Source organism: Centroberyx affinis, unplaced genomic scaffold (assembly GCF_046629955.1).
Source record: "Centroberyx affinis isolate AG114_WGS23_722 - 3 ecotype Tasmania unplaced genomic scaffold, CSIRO-AGI_Caff_v1 ptg007730l_1, whole genome shotgun sequence".
NCBI classification, from domain to species: Eukaryota; Metazoa; Chordata; class Actinopteri; order Beryciformes; family Berycidae; genus Centroberyx; species Centroberyx affinis.
In genome coordinates this window covers 37,855-61,178 of record NW_027283895.1, presented here as the reverse complement: position 1 = coordinate 61,178, position 23,324 = coordinate 37,855, and the positions used below count along the sequence as shown (strand labels likewise).

Genomic DNA, 23,324 nt, shown 5'->3' with positions numbered 1-23,324 from the left:
GCAGAGAGAGACGCTCTGACCGGGGGCTGAACACCTGGTGAAGCTCCTCAGGGCGACAGACAGAAAACTTCACGGTGTTTTGGTGAATCTGACTTTGTTTTCTGACAGAATATTATATCAGACTTTGCCGACTCTGAATCCAGAACAGCAGCGAGCAGCGACTGTGAACTTCCTGTAACTTGCGGCTCCATCCAGCGCTGATGAGTTGATCCACAGAACAGAACTGACTCCAGACCTGCTTTGTTTTATGATCCTTTGAAAACGGTGAGATTTATCCAGACTCCATGAGGAAAAACGTTTTGTAAATGAAAATAAGCCTCAGTAAAGAGATATAATGCTGCTCTTGTCTTTGGTGCTTCACTGACCGTGAACGCACCGTCAGAGTCAGTGACGCACGCAATGCATTCTGGGTGTTGTAGGATTCCCCCTTAACAGCGATATGGGGAATCTACAGCCGTTTTCTCAGTTTTCTCTGCTCATAGGGCTCCAATTTAAAAAATAATTGCACATTTCTACTACATGGGTGACCTACTTTTAATAAATCATCATATTCACAGCAGTGAAATAGGAAATTTGTCCGCTGAGTTATCAATATAATGTGATGTACATTATTAGACTACCCAGGTGGTACACAGCAAGTTGTATTTTCAGCTCTATTTTTAAATTTTCAGTAAAGTATGTAGAGTATTGCAATGTATCGTGATATGTATTGTATCGTCAGGTCCTTGCCAATACCCAGCCTTAGAACTAGCAGCATTAAACCAGTAGTAACTCCACAGGAAGGTAGCGATAGCTCTTTGTAGTAAACCAATTTAATATGAAGGTTCCTGTTACCGGACAGTACTGACGGTCAGTACTGATGTCAGTGTTACTGGTCAGTTAAATACAGATGGTCGTGGATTCAGAATAATAGAAACATTTCTCATTTTTAATTTCACAGAAACTGAATTCCAACAGTTCTACATGATAAACAACATGACATAAAACACAATATCAACTGCTGTGTGTGTGTGTGTGTGTGTGTATGAATGTATGTGTGTGTGTGTGTGTGTGTCAGTAACAGGTCTCTATGCACTGTCCCAGAGTTTTACTTCACAGAGTAAATACAAACAATGGAGACAAAGTAAAAACAAGGCAGAAAAGTAAGTGTGTGCGTGTGCGTGTGTGTGTGTGTGTGTGTGTGTGTGTGTGTGTGTGTGTGTGTGTGTGTTCAGTACATTCAGGTGGAACAGAGCAGTCAGTCTGTCTGTCTGCCTGTCTGTATGTCGAGGAGTGTGATTGGTGTTGGGATTGACCAATCAAATCCCTTTCTGTTCCTCCCAGTCCAATCAGATTGCTGGTCCTTCCCTTGGCTCCGCCCCCTGATCCTCACAGCTCGTCCTGGAGAGACAAGATGGACGCCATGTCACTTTATCTGGTTTACTGTCTGCCTAATTTACTGACTGGTTAACAGGTTTACTGACTGGATTTGTCCTCACCCTAACTAATCGTTACCTTGAGTTTGTTGTGTAACCGTGGCGATACTTGTTCTAGTCGCTGTCTGATGATGTCAGCAATCACATTAGCGTCCCGGCTGTTCACGTGTTCCCCGCCCCGATGGTGCTGTTAAAACACACACACACACACACACACACACACACACACACACACACACAGCAGCACTGGATGATGCAGCAGGATATTCTGTGTAGATCTGCAGCTAATTTCATATCAGCAGCACCTAGTTCCACTTCCTGTCTCAGCTCTGTGTTGGTTGTTTATCAGAATATATTTAGCAGCTAGCTAGCTGGCGCTCTGCTGCTCCTGCCACTATGTTCCATTGGAACCGTTAGAGATAGAGACAGAGTTAGAGATAGAGTTAGAGATAGAGACAGAGTTAGAGATAGAGTTAGAGATAGAGTTAGAGAGAGTTAGAGATAGAGACAGAGTTAGAGATAGAGTTAGAGATAGAGACAGAGTTAGAGATAGAGTTAGAGACAGAGTTAGAGATAGAGTTAGAGATAGAGTTAGAGAGAGTTAGAGATAGAGACAGAGTTAGAGATAGAGTTAGACATAGAGACAGAGTTAGAGATAGAGATAGAGTTAGAGATAGAGTTGGAGATAGAGTTAGAGTTAGAGATAGAGTTAGAGATAGAGTTAGAGAGAGTTAGAGATAGAGACAGAGTTAGAGATAGAGTTAGAGATAGAGACAGAGTTAGAGATAGAGTTAGAGTTAGAGAGAGTTAGAGATAGAGACAGAGTTAGAGATAGAGTTAGAGATAGAGACAGAGTTAGAGATAGAGTTAGAGATAGAGTTAGAGAGAGTTAGAGATAGAGACAGAGTTAGAGATAGAGTTAGAGATAGAGACAGAGTTAGAGATAGAGTTAGAGATAGAGTTAGAGAGAGTTAGAGATAGAGACAGAGTTAGAGATAGAGTTAGAGAGAGTTAGAGATAGAGACAGAGTTAGAGATAGAGTTAGAGATAGAGACAGAGTTAGAGATAGAGTTAGAGTTAGAGAGAGTTAGAGATAGAGACAGAGTTAGAGATAGAGTTAGAGATAGAGACAGAGTTAGAGATAGAGTTAGAGATAGAGTTAGAGAGAGTTAGAGATAGAGACAGAGTTAGAGATAGAGTTAGAGATAGAGACAGAGTTAGAGATAGAGTTAGAGATAGAGTTAGAGAGAGTTAGAGATAGACAGAGTTAGAGATAGAGTTAGAGATAGAGAGAGTTAGAGATAGAGTTAGAGATAGAGACAGAGTTAGAGATAGAGTTAGACATAGAGACAGAGTTAGAGATAGAGACAGAGTTAGAGATAGAGTTAGAGATAGAGTTAGAGACAGAGTTAGAGATAGAGACAGAATTAGAGATAGAGTTAGAGATAGAGACAGAGTTAGAGATAGAGACAGAGTTAGAGATAGAGTTAGAGTTAGAGACAGAGTTAGAGATAGAGTTAGAGATAGAGATAGAGTTAGAGATAGTTATGTGTGTGTGCTTGCACACAGGGTGTGTGTGATGTGTCTGTGCAGTAGTATTGTGGTAGTTGTGCTTGTAGTTAGTGCATGTTGCCTGTTGCCTGTTGCATGTTGCCTGTTGCCTGTTGCCTGTTGCATGTTGCCTGTTGCCTGTTGCCTGTTGCCTGTTGCTTCTGCTTGCTACTCTCTGCTTTCAGCTGCTGCCGCTGGCTAGCCGTCTTTGCAGGGGGTGAAAAGAGGAGCCGAGTGCGTGAGTCTCCTTCAGCCGGGACGCAGCCTCTCCACCGCCAAGACTCCTGCAGTGCCTCCTTGTGGCCACACGTGGTAACTGGGTACCTTGCGGTCCCGGGCTAAACTGTAGGGGATCTCGGAGCAGCAGTGGGCCCCAGAGGTGCGCGGGCCCACCGGTGTGTGGACACGCCCTGGCGCCTCTCAACCACTGTCCCAGCTATGGGCAGATGGGGCCCAGCCATGAAAGGCAACCCATCTAGGAGAAGGTCACTCCGAACAAAAACCATGGGTGCTGCTCACACCTGAAGGTATCGGAGCAAAGGGCGGATTAGGGCTTACGCCTAAAACGGCCAGAGTAGGGCAGAGTAAGCCCTCACATAGCATTGTAAAGCCTAACAATGGAGAATCCAGTTACTGAGAATTCTATACTTCCAGCGGCGGGAGTACGCAGGAATCTCGAGAAGCGAGGTTGGCGGAGCTTGCGCACTGTGCTGAAAAAAGGGGAGTGGAGATCCTGGGAGTCCAGGAGAGTACATGCTGATGATCTGATCGTGTATTACAGAGTGGAGAGATGCTCGTTCATCACCTCATCCGCATGGCGAAACGAGGCCCAGGCTGCTACAGGTGGCGTGGGGCTAATGCTGAGTTCTCGGGCGCGTAAGGCTCTCCGTAGGGTTCACCATCACACCGAGAGGATCCTTATCGCAGATTTCGATGGTAACCCAGTCACAACCATCATGGTCGTGTACTCACCTACCAACGTAGCACCAGTCGCGGAAGTAGAGAAGTTCTACGAGGACCGTACAACAGCAGTCTGTGATGTCCCGGCTCACAACTTTCTAGCAATTCTGGGTGACTTCAATGCGAGGCTCGGACCAGAGGACGCACCTTTCACGTACCGTGACACCACTAACCGCAATGGCGAATATCTTGCTGCCCTACTTACGGAACACGAGCTACTGGCTGCGAACACCCTGTTCCGGAAAAGAACGGGCAAAAGGTGGACCTCCCAGGACCGGGCTGTTACGTCAGCTGGACTACATACTGGTAAAGCGCAGGTGGAGGAACTCTATCCTGAACGTTGAACCTTAAAGCACGTTCCACTCTGTGGGCTCTGATCATCGAGCGGCTTCCATGAGGGTGCGACTGAGCCCGAGGATCCGATATGACCGGAAGGCGTTCTCGACAAGTCCTGACCTTCAAGCCAGATACGCAGTGGAGGTGAGAAATCGCTTTCAGCTACTGGGTGCGGAGGAGGAAGGGTGTGCCGGTGATGGAGAAGATCAGAATCTCCCTGAGGGCAAAGCATCCGGAGGTCAGGGTGGTGCGTGAAAAAGTGGAGGAGCACGGCGAAGCTTCGATCACGAGTGGACTACAGAGAATCGTGAGGTACTGAATGAGGCCAAACAGCTTCTCTTCAATAGAGAGAGTTAGAGACAGAGTTAGAGGTAGAGGTAGAGTTAGAGTTAGAGATAGAGTTAGAGATAGAGTTAACCCGTCTGTTATCCTGCTGTATGTTTGTGTGTCAGCTGCTTTACTGAAGCTTCCTTTATGTTCCTCTGCAGACGAAGCAGCAGCTGCACACTGACACCCGGTGAGACAGAACATGTCGCATGTTGCCTCCTCATGCGGCCCGCAGCAGACCGCCAGCGATGACATCACAGTGGCATCACACTGATGCCACTGGGGCTTCACAGGAAGGGGCGGAGCCTGTGCTTCACAGGAAGGGGCGGAGCCTGTGCTTCACAGGAAGGGGCGGAGCCTGACCTTCACAGAAAGGGGCGGAGCCTGACCAATGTCCTTTCCACACCTCACTCTTACAATTACAATTACAATTTCACATTTGGCAGACGCTTTTATCCAAAGCGACTTACACAAGCAAGGTTCTAGTTAGGAGAGAACAAGGAGAGTAAGAGCTATGAAGCTAAGATCTGGTCCAACAGGACAGAGGAGCTACGAGGCAGTGCTATGAGAAGGTGTTCACTAAAGAGCTGGTCTTTAGCCTTTTCTTAAGGATTGAGAGGGACTCTGCGGATCGAATGGAGTTTGGTAACTCGCTCCACCACCGAGGAACCACAGAAGAAGAGTCTGGATAGAGACTTAGGGTCTTGTGGTCGGTCGGAGCCGTTTCGGTTTCCGCTTTGTATTCGAGCATCAAGGACTTGAACTGGATGCGGGCGACTGGGAGCCAGAGGAGGAGATGAACAGCGGAGTGACATGTGCTCTGTTGGGCCGGGTGAAGACCGGACGCTCCGCCTGTTCTGGATCATCTGCAGAGGTCTGAGCTACAGGCCGGGAGCCCTGCCAGGAAGGAGCTGCAGGAGTCAAGGCTGATATTACAAGAGCCTGAACCAGGAGCTGAGCTGCATGTTCAGACAGGTAGGGTCTGATCTTCCTGATGTTGTTCAGAGCAAATCCACATGACCGAGCAACAGAAGCCTCCACCTCACTGTGATCTGGTACTGATTCAGTACAGCGCTACATGACGGTTACCAAGGTAACCTTGGATATATGAGCTGATATCTCAGTTTACTGATGAAGGACAGAACTCATCCTGCAGCGTGGAAACAAACTACATGTGATCCACTTAGCCCCGTAACCATGGTTACATTCATTACCTTGGTTTCTATAGAACTAGTGGTGGTTATGTGTGTGTGTGTGTGTGTGTGTGTGTGTGTGTTCTCACCCTTGTTGTTCCGAGGTAGGGGTAGAATCGGACGGTGGGGTAGGCGGTGACTCCAGCTGATTGACAGGTCTGATAATGAGCCTGACAGTCGACCTTCCCAGACCGAACCTCCCCTTTAAGAATCTGACAAACACACAGAACCTCCCCTTTAATAATCTGACAAACAGAACCTCCCCTTTAATAATCTGACAAACACACAGAACCTCTCCTTTAAGAATCTGACAAACACACAGAACCTCCCCTTTAAGAATCTGACAAACAGAACCTCCCCTTTAAGAATGTGACAAACACACAGAACCTCTCCTTTAAGAATCTGACAAACAGAACCTCCCCTTTAAGAATGTGACAAACACACAGAACCTCCCCTTTAAGAATGTGACAAACACGCAGAACCTCCCCTTTAATAATCTGACACACACACAGAACCTTCCCTTTAACAAACAGAAATATAAATACATTTAGTATTCTGTATCTGCACCTCCAACCTCACTGACTACAAACCAGACTGACTTGAATAACAAACTACTAACAACCTAACTGCTCTCTCTCTGTCTCTCTCTCTCACTGTGTGTCTATCTCTCTCTCTCCCTCTCCCACTGTCTCTCTCTCTCTCTCTCCCACTGTGTGTGTGTCTCTCTCTCACACTGTCTCTCTCTCACCCTCTCTCTCTCTCTCTCTCTCTCTCTCACACTGTCTCTCTCTCTCTCTCTCTCTCTCACTCTCACTGTGTGTCTATCTCTCTCTCTCCCACTGTGTCTCTCTCTCTGTCTCTCTCTCTCTCTCTCACACACACACTGTCTCTCTCTCTCTCTCTCTCTCTCTCACCCTCTCTCTCTGTCTCTCTCTCTCTCTGTGTGTCTATGTCTCTCACCCGGGCCAGGACTTCGAACTCGGGGGCAAAGTGTTGGCAGGGTCCACACCAGGGGGCGTAGAAGTCGATCACCCAGTGATCCCGACCGGAGAGAAGAGAGCTGAACGAGTCTGGAGTCAGATCCACCGACACCCTGGGGAGAGAGCTGCACACACACATTAACTCACACACAGATATAGGACTCTGGGGAGGCAGACAGACAGACAGACAGACAGACAGACAGACAGACAGACAGACAGAGTGCTGTAACCACACCCCTAATATCCAGTTTGTGTGTGTCTCACCTTAGCGCCCACACCCTCAGTGACTGGGCGTCTCTATGCCAACCATTATAACTCCTAGAGAGACAGACAGGCAGATCAATAATATTTACAATATAATTGAATAAAAGCTGGAGACATTCTTCCAATATTGAGGAAAAACTCAACTGATTAATGCTAGGCTAACGCTAACATGTCAATGCTAGGCTAACATGTCAATGCTACGCTAACATGTCAATGCTAGGCTAACATGTCAATGCTACGCTAACATGTCAATGCTACGCTAACACCATTCAGAATGAAATGATCCATATTCATAAAACTCAGCGGCCCAGGTGAAAGCCAATAAAAATCTATATGTAAATGAAGTGTTACATATTAAACACACCTGATCATCCACACATAATTTAACATATGATACATGTAGTTTAAAATATACATACATGTAGTTTAATGTGCGGTACATACATGTATCGGTCTGGCTGCCGGGAGTTTTGTGGGTACAGGCGGACTTCAGGGTACGACTTCACACCCTGACTCTGACAGAAAGACTGGAACCGCTGACAGTCCAACGAACCTACCAGGATCTGACCTGAGAGCAGCTAGACAGGTCAGAGAGACAGACAGGTTAGACAGTCCACCGAACCTACCAGGATCTGACCTGAGAGCAGCTAGACAGGTCAGAGAGACAGACAGGTAATGTTGATTTTACTGTGAAGTGTGTATGGTTTGTGAGGATGTTCATGCTTACCATAGTATACACATGTAGTGTGTGTATATTGTTTGTATAGTGTGTGTGTGTGTGTGTGTGTGTTGTACCCTGGCCATGCGTCTCCACTCCGGCATGAGAGCCTGACAGGGGCCACACCAGGGAGCGTAGAAATCCACCGCCCAGATCTGTCCTTCAGCCCGACCTAGAACCACAACACATAGAACCACATTACCAAGGGTTAGTAGTTAGTACCAGGACTAGTAGTTAGTACCAGGACTAGTTTTACCTTTAACTCTCTCTGTGAAGCCGGCAGGATCCAACACCACAACAGACGGATTGACCAGATCCTAGAGACAGACAGGCACTGCGTTAACTAAGTATTATTAACTGTTTATTATTATTTAGTAGTAGAAGTAGTAACTGTAGTAACCATTAGTGCTGTGACATTCGTTAATCGATAAATTATCAAACACATTCATTGATTGCCATATTCGAACATCAAAAGGAACATTCGATATTGGCTGTCCAGTTGCATCGCCTGTTTTGATCGCTCAGTTTCACGAGATCAAAACAGCCAGAATCGCTCCAACCAGGAAACAAAACTTCAATAAGTGGAAAAATGGCTCCTAACAAAGAAAAGATTATTAGCGCACCAGAGAATCTTGCTACTGAAGTAGCGCCACCACACTGATCCCGAACGCTCCGTTCATTTCAATTCATTTTCCATGAGAGCAGTCCGTTGTCCGGGCAACGCTGATGACACGTCCGTCTCCGTCAGATAAGTTCAACCCAGTCGAACTTTCTATCTAGAAACTTGCTTGTGTTGTATGCAAATCTCATGTGTAAGTCGCTTTGGATAAAAGCGTCTGCCAAATGTGAAATTGTAATTGTAATTGTAATTGGACGGATTCTCCACCGTCTGTTTAGCAAATACGAGACGTTCCTACTTTTTTTTTTTTTTTTTTTTTTTTTAAATAGCGGCAAACACGCTGACGTTCCAAACAGCCCAACAGACAGAAATCTGTCTGTCAGTAATTCTGTTTCCTGATGCATCAGTGCGGCTGCGTTTCTGCTGTTTCTGTTCGTTTTGTTAATAAATCTTTTTAAATGAACTGCCGTTGTCACTCTTTGGTCAAAACCTTGACTATATTGCCCTCTATTGGACACACCCAGTATAACACTAGAAATACATTAACGTTATTGATTTTAAAAAATATATAATAAAATAGCGATAAAATATCGATTTTATATGCATTTCATATCTAAATATTTGAATTGTAATTTTTGGTCAATGTCACAGCCCTAGTAACCATAACAGACATAGTGTTAGCAGCAGTAGCAGTACAAGCCGAGCGAGTGGACTCCGGTTGTAGCAGCTCCAGCACTCATTTCTATTATTCTTCATTTTTATTGTTTATTAGCCAACACACCATAACCGTCCACAACCTTAAGTTTGCATCTGTCCATGTCTCTTTGAAAAATGCCCACTGCCACACCCACTGAGAACCAATCCCCTTCAGACCTTGCTAATCTTTAGGACATGCTCTCCACCTGCTTGGATCAGTAGAGCAGCATCAAATCCTGATCTGTCTCGTTAGCTCACTCTGTTCCTTGGGTTCCCCCTGAACTGCAACATATGAAACAAGGAAGAACCTGAAAGGCTCTGCAGGAAAACAAGCCTCAGCATGTATACCCAAGCCTACAAAGACCAGCTTTGCAATTACAATTACAATTTCACATTTGGCAGACGCTTTTATCCAAAGCGACTTACACATGAGATTTGCATACAACACAAGCAAGTTTCTAGATAGGAGAGAACAACGAGAGTAAGTGCTATAGAGCTAAGTTCTGGTCCAACAGGACATAGGTGCTACAAGGGAGTGCTACAAGGCAGTGCTATGAGGTAATGCATAGAGTGCATCAAAATTTTTTTTTTTTTTTATTAAAGGAGGTATTTGCTAAAGAGCTGGGTCTTTAGCCTTTTCTTAAGGATAGAGAGGGATTCTGCGGATCGAATGGAGTTTGGCAACTCGTTCCACCACCGGGGAACCACAGAAGAGAAGAGTCTGGCTAGAGACTTAGGGCCTTGCTGAGGTGGCAGCACCAGGCGCCGCTCCATGGCAGAGCGTAGTGAGCGGGAGGGAGCGTAGACCTGAATGAGGGAGTTCAGGTCGGTCGGAGCCGTTTTGGTTATTGTTTTGTAGGCGAGCATCAAGGACTTGAACTTGATGCGGGCAGCAACTGGGAGCCAGTGGAGGGAGATGAATAGCGGAGTGACATGTGCTCTGTTGGGGTTGAAGACCAGACGCGCCGCCGCGTTCTGGATCATCTGCAGAGGTTTGAAGGTACAGGCCGGGAGCCCTGCCAGGAAGGAGCTGCAGTAGTCAAGGCGTGATATTACAAGAGCCTGTACCAGGAGTTGTGCTGCATGCTCAGACAGGTAGGGTCTGATCTTCCTGATATTGTATAGAGCAAATCGGCATGACCGAGCAACAGAAGTCACATGCTCCTTGAAGGTTAGCTGGTCATCAATCATGACACCCAAGTTTCTGGCAGACTTTGTGGGTATGAGCTCAGTTGATTCGAGCTGGATACTGATTTGTTGTTGTATAGAGGGACTGGCTGGGATGACAAGGAGCTCAGTCTTTGACAAGTTAAGCTGAAGGTGGCGTTCCTTCATCCAAGCCGAGATGTCGGCGAGGCGTGCCGATATCCGCGCCGAGACCGTGGGGTCGTCTGGCGGGAACGACAGGACAGCTTTGGAAATACAAAGAAGCCCTGCCTGTCCGCCAACTACTCCAACCTCATTCAGTCCGACTACGGCAAACCCAAGGTCCTCTTCTCAACAGACAAGATCCTCAAACCTATGGACAAAATATCTCTCAGCCCTTCACAGCTGATAAATGCAACACACCCAACTGGCCACCTCCGCCTCTCCCCACTCTGAACCCCATACCCTCCACTTTTGTTATGGCCACAGTCAGCCCACTTATCACCTTTGCAATCAACTCCTTTCTTTCCACTGGCTATGTTTCTTAGCTTTAAAACTTGACCCAGACAACCTCAACAACTACTGACCCATGTACAGCTTTCCCTTTCTGTCAAAAATACCAGAACTTCCTGTAGCCTCTCAAAAAATAAACCACCTGCACTCAAAGCATTTGAACTTTTTCAATCTGGATCCAGAGCAAAACGTAGCACTGAAACTATGCTCATCAAAGTTACAAATAATCTCCTTTTTTCAGATTTGGGTCTTCTCACATTCTCATCCGTCCTCATCCATCCAGCTTCTGACTACATCAATCACTCCGTTCTCCTCACCCTGCCCTCTCCTGGTTTAGATTATACCTCTCTGGCGGACACTAGCACATACTTATTGTAGTATGGTCATGTATTTCCTTGTTAGACCAGCAGGGACCGCCGACCACACCTGCTACCATAAAGGTAGTCTATTGTTCTCAGTCAGGAGCCATGCCAGGCCAGCCAGGCCATGATTGTAATCTATCAAGACTCTTCTGAGTAAATGGTCAACCATGACTACTGTCTGTTGCCTGATTATTCCTGATTCACCCAAGACACCACATATTTTGGTGACTAGGACAAAAATGGGGCTTTGGAAAGCCATTGTGGAGGTTGGATTCTTCATAGGCCTACTGCTGTGAACAAACATATCTCAAAATGGGCACGGTAGGAACAGTGAATCCTTTTGATGGCCAGACTCAAACATGGGAAGAGTACTGTGAGATGTTGGAATTCTTCTTTAAAGCCAATTATATTGAGGAGCCTGAAAAGAAGAGGGCTATTTTGTTAAGTGGTGTAGAGGCAGCCACATATAGCCTATTGAGAAGTCTGGTTAGTCCATAGAAACCAGGGGAAAAGACTTACACACAGCTGGTGGATGTTTTGAAGGAACATTTCAATCCCAAGCCTAGTGAGATTGTTTCAAGATTCAAGTTCAATACTAGAACAAGAAGGCAAGTTGAAACTGAGTATGTAGCTGGACTAAGGAGGCTTGCTCAAGACTGCAATTATGGAGACTCTCTTTTGGGCATGTTAAGAGACAAACTGGTATGTGGTGTCAATGAGGATTCAGAGAAGATTACTGTCAGAAACACAATTAACATTTGACAAAGCATGGACAACTGCTCAAGCGATGGAATGTGCTATCAAAGATGTTAAAGATCTGCAGGGCCAAGGGACTGATGAGGCTGGAGCCACTGGACGGAACACCAGATTGGGTCACGTGTACAAGATGGCGGAGCAGTATTCCTCAGGCCCTCAGTCACAGGAGCAACTGTGCTACAGATGCAGAGGTCATCATGAAACATCTGAGTGCAGGTTTGCCAATGAGATCTGTCACAATTGTGAGAAGGTCACATTAAAAGGGCATGTCAGGCAAAGAGTAAACAGACGCAGAGTTAGAAATGGAATAAGGATAGCAGAACTCACTTGGTGAAGGAGGGGGAAAGTAGTGAATCGGAACAAGACATGTATTATTCACTATATTCTGTGCATTGTGTGGGACAGGATGTTCCAAATGAACCTCCTATTAAGAGGAACCTGACACTTAATGGTACAGGAATTAAATTTGAAGTGGATACAGGCTGTGGTGACTATCATTAGTGCAGCACAATATGCCAGGATGAAGAAATCAATGCCTAGGCTGAAGAAGAGTAAACTACGCCTCAGAACATACACTGGAGGGAGATTGAGAGTCAAAGGTATGGCTCTTGTAAATGTCACATACAAAGACAAAACAAAGTTTTTTTTGATAGTTTTATCTGGTTCAGGTCCAAACCTTGTAGGTCGACACTGGATTCGGGAACTGGCCATCGAGACCCAACCTGTGCATCACCTGGAGGTGACTGCACCCACAGCCCTGAAGGAAGTGTTGTCTCAGCATGTAGATGTCTTCAAGGATGAGCTGGGCAAGCAGTGATTCATGTGGATCCTCAGGCCAAGCCTAAATTCTACAAACCCAGGTCAGTCCCCTATGCTGTCAGACCACTGGTTCATGCAGAGTTGGATAGGCTGCTTGAAGAGAAAATTATAGAGCCTGTCAAATATTCAGAGTGGGCAGCACCTATTGTACCAGTGCTTAAACCTGCTGAACCTGAAGCACAAAGCAGCAAAGTGAGAATCTGTGTAGATTATAAACTCACAGTTAATCAGGCCTCAGGTGTGGAACAGTATCCAGTTCCAAAAGTTGAGGATCTTTTTGCCAAGCTGGCAGGGGGAGAGACATTTTCAAATCTTGATATGAGCCATGCCTACCTTCAGATTGTACTGAATGATTCCTCAAAGCCCTATGTCACTGTGAACACACAGTATATATATATATATATATTTATATACATATACATATATATATATATATATATATTTATATATATACATAATTGTCATATATTAATTGTCATGGAGAGTTAGACAGACATTATTGTTGTTGTCTAATTTTGGGTTGTTATTATCAGAGGAAGGGGAGTGTAATATGGTCATGTATTTCCTTGTTAGACCAGCAGGGCCCTGCCGACCACACCTCCTACCATAAAGGTAGTCTATTGTTCTCAGTGAGGAGCCAGGCCAGCCCATGATTGTTTGTAATCTGTCAAGACTCTTCTGAGTAAATGGTCAACCGTGACTACTGTCTGTTGCCTGATTATTCCTGATACACAACGACTACAAATCTGACCCAACCCCAGTCCCCCATGGTGTCCCCCATGGTGTCCCCAGGGCTCAGCACTCGACCCCGTCCCCTTCATCCTACATGCTTCCCCCTTAGTAAAATCATCCACCTCCATGGCTTCAAACGCCGGCGCTATGCCGACGACACTAACCTCTACATTTCAACCAAAATCACAGCTTGCACTCACTTCACCCTTACTAACTGCCTTATGGACATAAAAACTCGGATACTATCAGTAGTAGTTGTAGTATTAGTATTTACTATGTAGTATTAGTATGTATATATTACCTGTATGAACTCCAGGATTCCGTCAGCTGAATGTTGTCCTTCATATTCATGAACAGACGAACGGTTGAATATCACTGTAGTTGGATATGCCTGGATATTATACTGAGAGAGAGAGACAGGCAGGCAGAAAGATAGACAGACAGACAGAGGTAAAAGACAAAAGAGTTTATTATAAAAGTAGTGGTGTAGGATATCATATTGAGCAACCTGTCTGTCTCTGCTATCAAGCTGTCTATCTCCAGTATCAACCTGTCTGTCTCAAGTATGAACCTGTCTGTCTCCAGATCGTAATGAATGGTACAGTCCAGATATAGATATATTTACCATAGAACAGAGGTCCTGGTTAATGGTACAGTCCAGATATAGATATATTTACCATAGAACAGAGGTCCTGGTTAATGGTACAGTCCAGATATAGATATATTTACCATAGAACACAGGTCCTGGTTAATGGTACAGTCCAGATATAGATATATTTACCATAGAACAGAGGTCCTGATGAATGGTACAGTCCAGATATAGATATATTTACCATAGAACACAGGTCCTGGTTAATGGTACAGTCCAGATATAGATATATTTACCATAGAACAGAGGTCCTGGTTAATGGTACAGTCCAGATATAGATATATTTACCATAGAACAGAGGTCCTGATGAATGGTACAGTCCAGAGTACCGAACTTCATCTGTCCAGCCAGCTGGATTGAAGCTTTCCTCAGTTCAGGAAGTAAAGCTCGGCATGGAGGACACCACTGCACACGTGCAACACATGAAGAAGTTTATGAATACATTGTGGGGGCAGAAAAGAGAGTTTTCACTGACATGTTCATTATCAGTATGTTCATCCATTATCAATATCATGAAACCTGCTTAAGGACTCGACATTTACAGTGAGCATGTTGTCCAGCTGACTGATTCACTCACTGATTCACTCACTGGTCCAAAAACAGAAAGCCTTCGGGAACAAACAGAGCGAGGATAGCTATGTGTCAATCACCCGCTCTGTGAGATGGACATTATAATTATAATTATTGTTTTTATCATTATTATTATTATTATTATTATTGTTATAGATTATTACATTTTTTATTTTATCTTTACAGGGACAATGCACAGTTTAAAATAAATTACACCACTTAGCTTCCAGCTAATTTGCATCTGTTGTCCCTGAGCAGGAAATGCAAACAACACACACAATCACAGGACATGCTATGCAAAAAGTAAAATAGTACAATGTACATAAAAAACCCAATATCCCAGATACAATTATTCATCAGGGTTATAGCGCCCCCTTTGGGCCAGAGTTCATGAAACTTGTTCCACATGTTTGAAATCAGCTTGAAAGACAAGGCAGCCATACTGTTCATACTGTTTATATAACGCACTTTGATCTACAAGCTATGCTACAACATGATTATTATGTCATAGACCACACCCACTTAAATCAATCATGATCAAACTTCATATTTTGACTAGAACATAGACCTAAGGCATGTACACCACATTTCAGGAAATTTCATCATCCAGACTGTGAGATATCCCAGACCAAGTTGTTTATCAGACTGACCCCAGACTGCAGCAGCACAAAAAGCTCAGAGGTCAGAAACTGAAGAAGCCGTGGGAAAAGGTTTTCAAAATGGTCTCATTGGCAGAGCTGCAGAGATCAGCTGAATATGTCTTATGGTCAAAGTTGGGTTACAGTGCCACCTGGTGGACTGGGTCATTTATCACTGTCAAACGTAATGTTTCTGACTCCATGATGAACAAAAGGGTTTCAGCTGCCTTAAACCCATAAAGAACACTAACAGGGTGGGAAACACTGAAGTAGAATCCATCAATACTGCAGACATTAGATATGAGTTCAGACATGAACTCACTTCAGGCTGTTGATACTCAGCTGCCTCTCTACCTGTCTGTCTGTCTGTCTGTCTGTCTGTCTGTCTGTCTGCCTACCTGTCTGTCTGTCTGTCTGTCTGCCTGCCTCTCTACCTGTCTGTCTGTCTGCCTACCTGTCTGTCTGTCTGTCTGCCTGCCTCTCTACCTATCTGTCTGCCTGCCTCTCTACCTGTCTGTCTGTCTGTCTGCCTGCCTCTCTACCTATCTGTCTGTCTGCCTCTCTACCTGTCTGTCTATCTGTCTGCTTCTCTACCTGTCTGTCTGTCTGTCTGTCTATCTGCCTATCTACCTGTCTGTCTGTCTGTTTGTGTTGTAGGTGTAGCCAACTGAAGGATGTAGACTGTAACTGTAACTGAACTAAACTAGAATGAATGGAGAATCTTAACTGTTCATACGGTTTCATTACAGCAAACTGAACACAGAACATACAGAACACACTGTACATCTTAATGAAGCTTGTGTTTGACCTGGTGAGGGTCGGCACTCTCTTTTTTAAACACAGACCCTCACCAGGTCAAACACAATCAAACATTTATCAATAAAAATGGCTCACTTTGTTCTATTTAATAAGCAGAAAATGTCACCCCAGGAGGATTACATGACATGGAGCCTCAGACCGCTGAGCCTCCAGGACCCGAACCCCCGCAGTCTGAGTTCAGTCAGTCTTACAGTGAGTTAACCAGGGAGTCAGTTATCAGTAGGACCAGATGTTAATAATGTCAATTTCATTACTGAACCAGTTCATTTGTCAGTCACACAGTTCGGCTGTTATCTAAAACACTGAAAGAAATCTGAACTGAAAAACCTCATCCAACTCATCACAACACAACTCTAGTGTTGTACACTATATAAAAATCTAGGCACTGGTTTCACGGACAGAGATTGAGCCTAGTCCTAGACTTCAGACAAAATTCAATGGCGATATCCATTGGAAAAATCCTTAGTCTAGGACTAGGCTCAATCCCAGTCCTGGAAGTTAGACCGGTCAACGCACCGGAGCGAAGAAGTCGACCAGCCAGGCTTCCTTCCTGTCGGAGGGGAAGTTGTCCGGCTGCAGAGTCGTCACGTGAGCGCTGACACTTTCCCTCGCAAAACCCACGATGTTATACAGCACGTCTTTACCTACAGAGAGATAGACAGGTGAGAGACAGACAGGTTAAAGAGAGAGGCAGACAGGCAGGTCCATACATAACTGAACAGAAACAGACTTTTATTGGACGATGGGCCTGGAGCTCCCAGCAGTGTGGTCAGATATCGGAGTGCAGCACAGCGGCCTTGTGTCTGGGATCGACCTCATGTGTCTGGGATCGACTTCATGTGTCTGGGATCGACCTCATGTGTCTGGGATCGACCTCATGCGTCTGGGATCGACCTCATGCGTCTGGGATCGACCTCATGTGTCTGGGGTCTGGGATCGACCTCATGTGTCTGGGATCGACCTCATGTGTCTGGGATCGACCTCATGCGTCTGGGATCGACCTCATGCGTCTGGGATCGACCTCATGTGTCTGGGGTCTGGGATCGACCTCATGTGTCTGGGATCGGCCTCATGTGTCTGGGATCGACCTCAGGCGTCTGGGATCGACTTCATGTGTCTGGGGTCTGGGATCGACCTCATGTGTCTGGGATCGACCTCATGTGTCTGGGATCGACCTCATGTGTCTGGGGTCTGGGATCGACCTCATGTGTCTGGGGTCTGGGATCGACCTCATGTGTCTGGGATCGACCTCATGTGTCTGGGGTCGACCTCATATGTCTGGGGTCTGGGATCGACCTCATGTGTCTGGGGTCTGGGGTCGACCTCATGTGTCTGGGGTCGACCTCATGTGTCTGGGGTCTGGGGTCGACCTCATGTGTCTGGGGTCGACCTCATGTGTCTGGGATCGACCTCATGTGTCTGGGATCGACCTCATGTGTCTGGGGTCTGGGATCGACCTCATGTGTCTGGGATCGACCTCATGTGTCTGGGGTCGACCTCATATGTCTGGGGTCTGGGATCGACCTCATGTGTCTGGGGTCTGGGGTCGACCTCATGTGTCTGGGGTCGACCTCATGTGTCTGGGATCGACCTCATGTGACTTCCCAGATGGTTCTGTGTAACAAACCATCTGGCGCGTCAGGTTAAGCGGTCATGGCTACACGCCACAATATCATGATCAATATACCATTCCCACCTGGAAGTCAAGTCACATCTGAGCACTTTCTGCATCAGGAAGCAGGCAGACGCACCGGCAAAATAAATAAACGGTATGACTCACCATCAGAAGACTTGTCGGGGGTTGACTCAGGTTAGATCACTGGCCCTTTTCACATTCTGTTTCTCAATGCTTCTGCATACGACCTTCACTACGACCTTCACTAAATCGCTCCACAACCTGCCCAAAATTGTTTATTTGTTATATTATGTATCTAGTGCTGTAACCATTACAATTCTGTTGTTTTTGTTGGATCGGTTTGTAAATAAGTCGCAAAAAGAAATGTGCCACAGGAAGTTCTGATGCACCAGTTTAGCTGTTACCATGACGATGTGTGGCCTATAGATATCCGCTGCCAGCTGAAAACCGCTTGGTTTTGTGTTGGTGCTCCTAACCTCCTCTCCGTGGGGATAATTAATTTCTGATCCTTGATGTGGAGACACCAAACACTGAATCATGCTGCACTCTGGTAAAAGTTTGGCCACAGAGATCCAGCCTCCTCAACAGAACCGGCTTATCGGCTGCGATAAAGCTAGCATGTTCGCCATGCTGAGACCGTAAACCGAGATCAGTTCACTCTTCAGCCGTGTCTTGTAGCGTCCTCTCCCGTTTTAGCCATTGCTTCTGCATATCCATATAATTAATCCCAAAGTCCAATTCTTCTGTGAAATCAGCAAATAAGAACCAGATCAGCCTGCACCACCTGCACCGGTGCAGCGTAGACCTGAGTTACTTAACTGTATGCTTATACAGAACTGGCTCATATATTGTGTGATAATCCTGATCATATGATACATAATTTTTTGTGTTAAATGAAATATTAATGAAATATTTAGGGGCACAGCTTTGGCAGCAGCCCAGCACACACACTGGTTATTCTATTTAAATTCTATTTAAAGTAATGTGAAACACAGCTGAGCAGATGAGACAAATCAAAAAACAAAAAAAACAAACAAACAAACCAGGTGAATTTCAGATTTGAACGCAGTGTCCCGTCTTGTCTGAGGTAAAATGCAAATGAACCAGAGTCATATTATCAAATGCTTCATCTCCACTTTAAAGTAAAGTAAAGTAAAGTAAAGTAGAGTAAAGTAGAGTAGAGTAGAGTAGAGTAGAGTAGAGTAGAGTAGAGTAGAGTAGAGTAGAGCAGAGCAGAGCAGAGCAGAGCAGAGCAGAGAAGTACCATGGTGGATCTCGAAGTCGTGGGTTCCCAGTCCTTTGAAGACGGCGAGACACGACTTCTGGATGTAGAGAGACTGACACAACGCTGAGTCAGTGAGACAGTCTACTCTGCCCACCTGGAGAGACAGACAGGTAGAGAGACAGACAGTCAGAGAGACAGACAGGTAGACAGTCAGACAGACAGGTAGACAGTCAGACAGACAGGTACCTGTATGTGGTCGTTTCTGAGGAGAGCTTGGAGTTTCTTGTACTCGTTGGAGGCGGGGCTTCTGTCTCTGAAGGTAAAACTGACCAACCAGCGATGACGGGCCAACTTCCTCTGGGAGCAGGAAGTAAACAGAAAGTAAACAGGAAGTAAACAGGAAGAGGAAGAGAAGCGCATCCACCTCGCTGCCTAAACCGTCGCAAATCTTCTCAGATTATTAAAACCAAGAACTCAGAAGGTTCTTGTGTTTCCTCTGGTTCTCTCAGGAACGTTCTTCCAGGTTTTCATGGGGAAAATAAACTTTTTCACCTTTCTAGCTTTATTTCATGTTTCACTCTGAGTCTGAAATAAAAAACAAAAGAAAACTTATTTTAGTTCTTATCAATGAATTGAAGGAACAGATTTTAGATTCTGCTTGGATGAACGATCAGTGATCAGTTTGAGGTACAGATATCTTGTCATTGATCTCTCGCATTGATGGGAATTCATCCACCATGTTTTAAAGCAATATTCTTAGCTTTAACATGGGGGTTATTTTAAAACCAGAATATAATCTCCTTACCAAGATCAGATGCAGCTGGACCAGTTTGTAGTGTTCAGATTTTTACATCCCATTCATTTGAATGGAAACAGACACTGAACAGGTTGGTGAAGTCGGTCAGGTGTTCTGGTGGCTCCGAGCCGCCTTCAGGCCGGAAGACATGTGACTACTATTCATTACTCATTAAGGGGGTGAAATTTCCAATCAATCCGGTCATGCTATACACCGTTCGAAAGGATCGAATCACGCGACTCGATGGAAGCGCAGCTTTTTAGGATCACAAAGACAAAGCAAGAGCAATCCCAGGTTATGTAACAGGAGAGCACAGAGCAGACTGACACAAGATGGCGCCTCCCTACCTTCACTGTTCTCTGGAAGTCCAAAAATAACATCAGTCATTGTGATCTTGGTATCCAGATCAAAACAAAACGAGCCATAGCATTTTCTCACAAAAACATGCTAACTGGAAAACATCAATTCATCAAAGACATTGCTTGTGTTCTTTGCACCTTCTGTTACCGTGGCGACGGGCGGCTACACTCGGTGCTCTATAGACTCTCTGGGAGAGAGTGACTCCTCCCACGTGATTCCGCGATCCTTATTGGCTAAACAGTGTCTCAGTACAGCCAACCACCGCTTCCATGGCTGACGGCCAATCAACAGAGTCAATGTAGCTTCTACGTCAGATACAGCGAGCCAATGGTAGACGATTACACTTCTGACTGACAAGTCTTACAGCCAATGAAATTCCGATTCCAGGGGTGTATAACCTGTCATGCTTCACAGCCTCCGCCTACAACAGGTAGAGACTTGTGGCCGTTTCCCATGGTGCACTGGGAGCATTACGCACAGAATATACACACTTCTTCTAGACCATTCTTTTGATTATACACTTACTTTACTGAAAGCTAAACAGAAGAGCCATTTTCTTTGTGATGCAACTGAAGAGCAGAAATCTGACGAAGACTCAGATCAGCAGCAGCGGCTCCAGGGGCCGATCTGTTCATCTTATATGAATATGATAGATAACATGATAGATGGCTGATCTGTTCATCGATGGCCTTGACTCCATTTTAGATTGGTGAGCATCTCAATACATTTTCAAAATATTATTCCATTATTATTCAGTATGCATATGAATAAGGAGTAGGCCTTATTTTGAATAATTAATATGGCATATGAATTTGTGCGATTTTTGATGCATACAATGAACAAAGGTGTAGGCAAATGATGTAATGCAGATATCAAGTACTTACATTCATAAAGTCAATTTGTAAATTTTCAATAATATAATTCATGTAGTACTATAAATTATCTTTATTGATTTTCTACCCATACATATAATGTATTGCTTTGTATTTATGAATACTATTTTGGCAGAAAACTACCAGTGCAATAAGCAGTGGAGTGAGACCTGGATCTGGATCTGGGGCGGCAGCAGAGTGGAGCATACTGTACAACTCCAACATTTTCTAGGTATTTTTTGGTCAATTGATATTTCTTATCTGTGCAATTCTTACATAGGACTATATACTGTATACTGTGCTCTATTTTACTTGATACAGCCCTTCAAAAAATAAGTTATTTGGTTCATCTACCTAAATAGTTTTGGCATGTTGTTCAGTCACAGCAGTTTTCTAAAATAAAATATCGCTTTTTTTATTAATTAATTAATTAATCAGATTCAGATTTTTACATCCCATTCATTTGAATGGAAACAGACACTGAACAGGTTGGTGAAGTCGGTCAGGTGTTCTGGTGGCTCCGAGCCGCCTTCAGGCCGGAAGACATGTGACTACTATTCATTACTCATTAAGGGGGTGAAATTTCCAATCAATCCGGTCATGCTATACACCGTTCGAAAGGAACGGTGAATACCTCTAAAGACCCATGATGTCATTTGGTTACCAAGTGTCCCACATTTTTTGTTGCTTTGTAATCTACTTTGAACCTGGATTTGGTCAGGCCTGAATTGAGTTTCTAGGCTGAAATAGGCAACTGTCTATTTTTTTTTTTTTAGGCGAGAAAGAAATTTAAATTTCCACTGTGTTTAAGCTTGTGTTACTCTGTGTCAGCAATCCTTAGAGAATTCTGACACTTGGAGAAGAAACTCCCAAGACGTCCCGTCTGGGAATGAGCAGGATCAGGTCTGCAGCCACAGTCGGGTCTGCAGTCAGGTCTGCAGCCACAGTCAGGTCTGCAGTCACAGTCAGGTCTGCAGCCACAGTCAGGTCTACAGTCAGGTCTGCAGTCAGGTCTGCAGTCTAGGGTTGCACGCTATACCGGTACCAACGGTGTACCACGGTGCCAAAACGTCACGATGCCTACTGCACCACGTGCTTCATACAACGCTACTATCACGGAATACGGTACCAGCGGGACAATGTTTTACCTCTGTTCCCAAATTCCCTGGTTTCTGTATCACAATGTTATATTGATGTTAGAGCAGCCTCTCGTGGAAGCAACTAGTAGTGTGACGTGTGTGCGTGTGTGTGCGTGTGTGTGTGTGTGCGCGTGTGCGAGAGAGAGCTATTCTTGTTCTCATCAGCATGGTCATCACGGCAGAAGCGTTCCCTAGCCTTAGCTCCGCACCATCAACTTTAATATTACTTAAGAAGCCTAATGCTAAAAGTTTGACAGGCAGAATGAGGCAACACATCTAATCTGCTGAAGCGTCTCCAGTGGCGTCACCCAGACCTTGCACTGGAATTGCAAAGAGCTAATGAGGTTAGCTAGCAGTTTTCTTGCCATTAAAAATGAATGAATACACTTCTTAAAGCGTGTGCTGTAGCTAGCTAACGGAGTGCCTGTCATAAATGCTTGTTAGCGTTAATGTTGTGTGTCGGGTTTCCGTAACGTTAGCTGACCTCACTGAGCTGCTGTCGGCTCCTTGGTATCGTTGGGTTGCATTGAGTTACATTATGATGTGTTCAGGCTCTATTCAGTAAAAACGAGTATTGGGCGAAGGTAAATTATAACGTTATGTGTTCAAATGTAATCTTGTAAAATGTAGTTTTTGGCGAGAAACTTGAATAAACAGTTGTTTGAAGGAGAAATTTGTTGATGTTTTTCACAGCAATATAAAATAATAGATATTAGAGTGGGAATTATGACCTGTTTAACTTCCTAACACTAGTTCTAAGCAGCTTATAATACATAATTAAAACTACTAATGCCAAGAATTTTTTTAATCAAAGCAAATATTTAAATAAAAATACAATCAGTTATTTCCTAATCATTTGAATTGTGTGTTTTTATGCAAATGACTACAGATGACAATAACAAAGTAAAAGGATAACATTTAGAATTTTGGATGGTTTACACTAACACTGTATGCATGTTATGTATGTATGTATGTTATGTATGTTATGTATGTATGTTATGTATGTATGTATGTTATGTATGTATGTATGTTATGTATGTTATGTATGTATGTATGTTATGTATGTATGTATGTTATGTATGTATGTATGTTATGTATGTATGTATGTATGTTATGTATGTATGTATGTTATGTATGTTAAACATACATAACATACCGCAGAGAAAAATAGATTTCTCCGCGGTATCGCGATATTACCCGGTATCGTGATACTTTGGCTGGTATAGTATCACA

At 44.5% G+C, this 23,324-nt stretch overlaps 1 protein-coding gene across 1 annotated transcript in view; it reads right to left on the bottom strand.

The window, feature by feature from the left end:
- Positions 1-883: 883 nt before the first annotated feature.
- The window catches only part of dnajc10 (DnaJ (Hsp40) homolog, subfamily C, member 10), a 42,083-nt gene continuing 19,642 nt past the window's right edge, over positions 884-23,324 (bottom strand). Inside the window, exons 13-25 of the mRNA XM_071513946.1 lie at positions 19,171-19,281; positions 18,964-19,078; positions 16,580-16,707; positions 14,325-14,441; positions 13,689-13,790; positions 8,001-8,061; positions 7,822-7,916; positions 7,471-7,604; positions 7,027-7,080; positions 6,743-6,887; positions 5,872-5,994; positions 1,495-1,602; positions 884-1,380 (exon numbers count right to left, since the gene is read on the bottom strand). Coding sequence (XP_071370047.1) covers positions 1,369-1,380; positions 1,495-1,602; positions 5,872-5,994; positions 6,743-6,887; positions 7,027-7,080; positions 7,471-7,604; positions 7,822-7,916; positions 8,001-8,061; positions 13,689-13,790; positions 14,325-14,441; positions 16,580-16,707; positions 18,964-19,078; positions 19,171-19,281 — 1,305 coding nt within the window. The 3' untranslated portion in view covers positions 884-1,368. The remainder of the gene's footprint in view (positions 1,381-1,494; positions 1,603-5,871; positions 5,995-6,742; positions 6,888-7,026; positions 7,081-7,470; positions 7,605-7,821; positions 7,917-8,000; positions 8,062-13,688; positions 13,791-14,324; positions 14,442-16,579; positions 16,708-18,963; positions 19,079-19,170; positions 19,282-23,324) is intronic.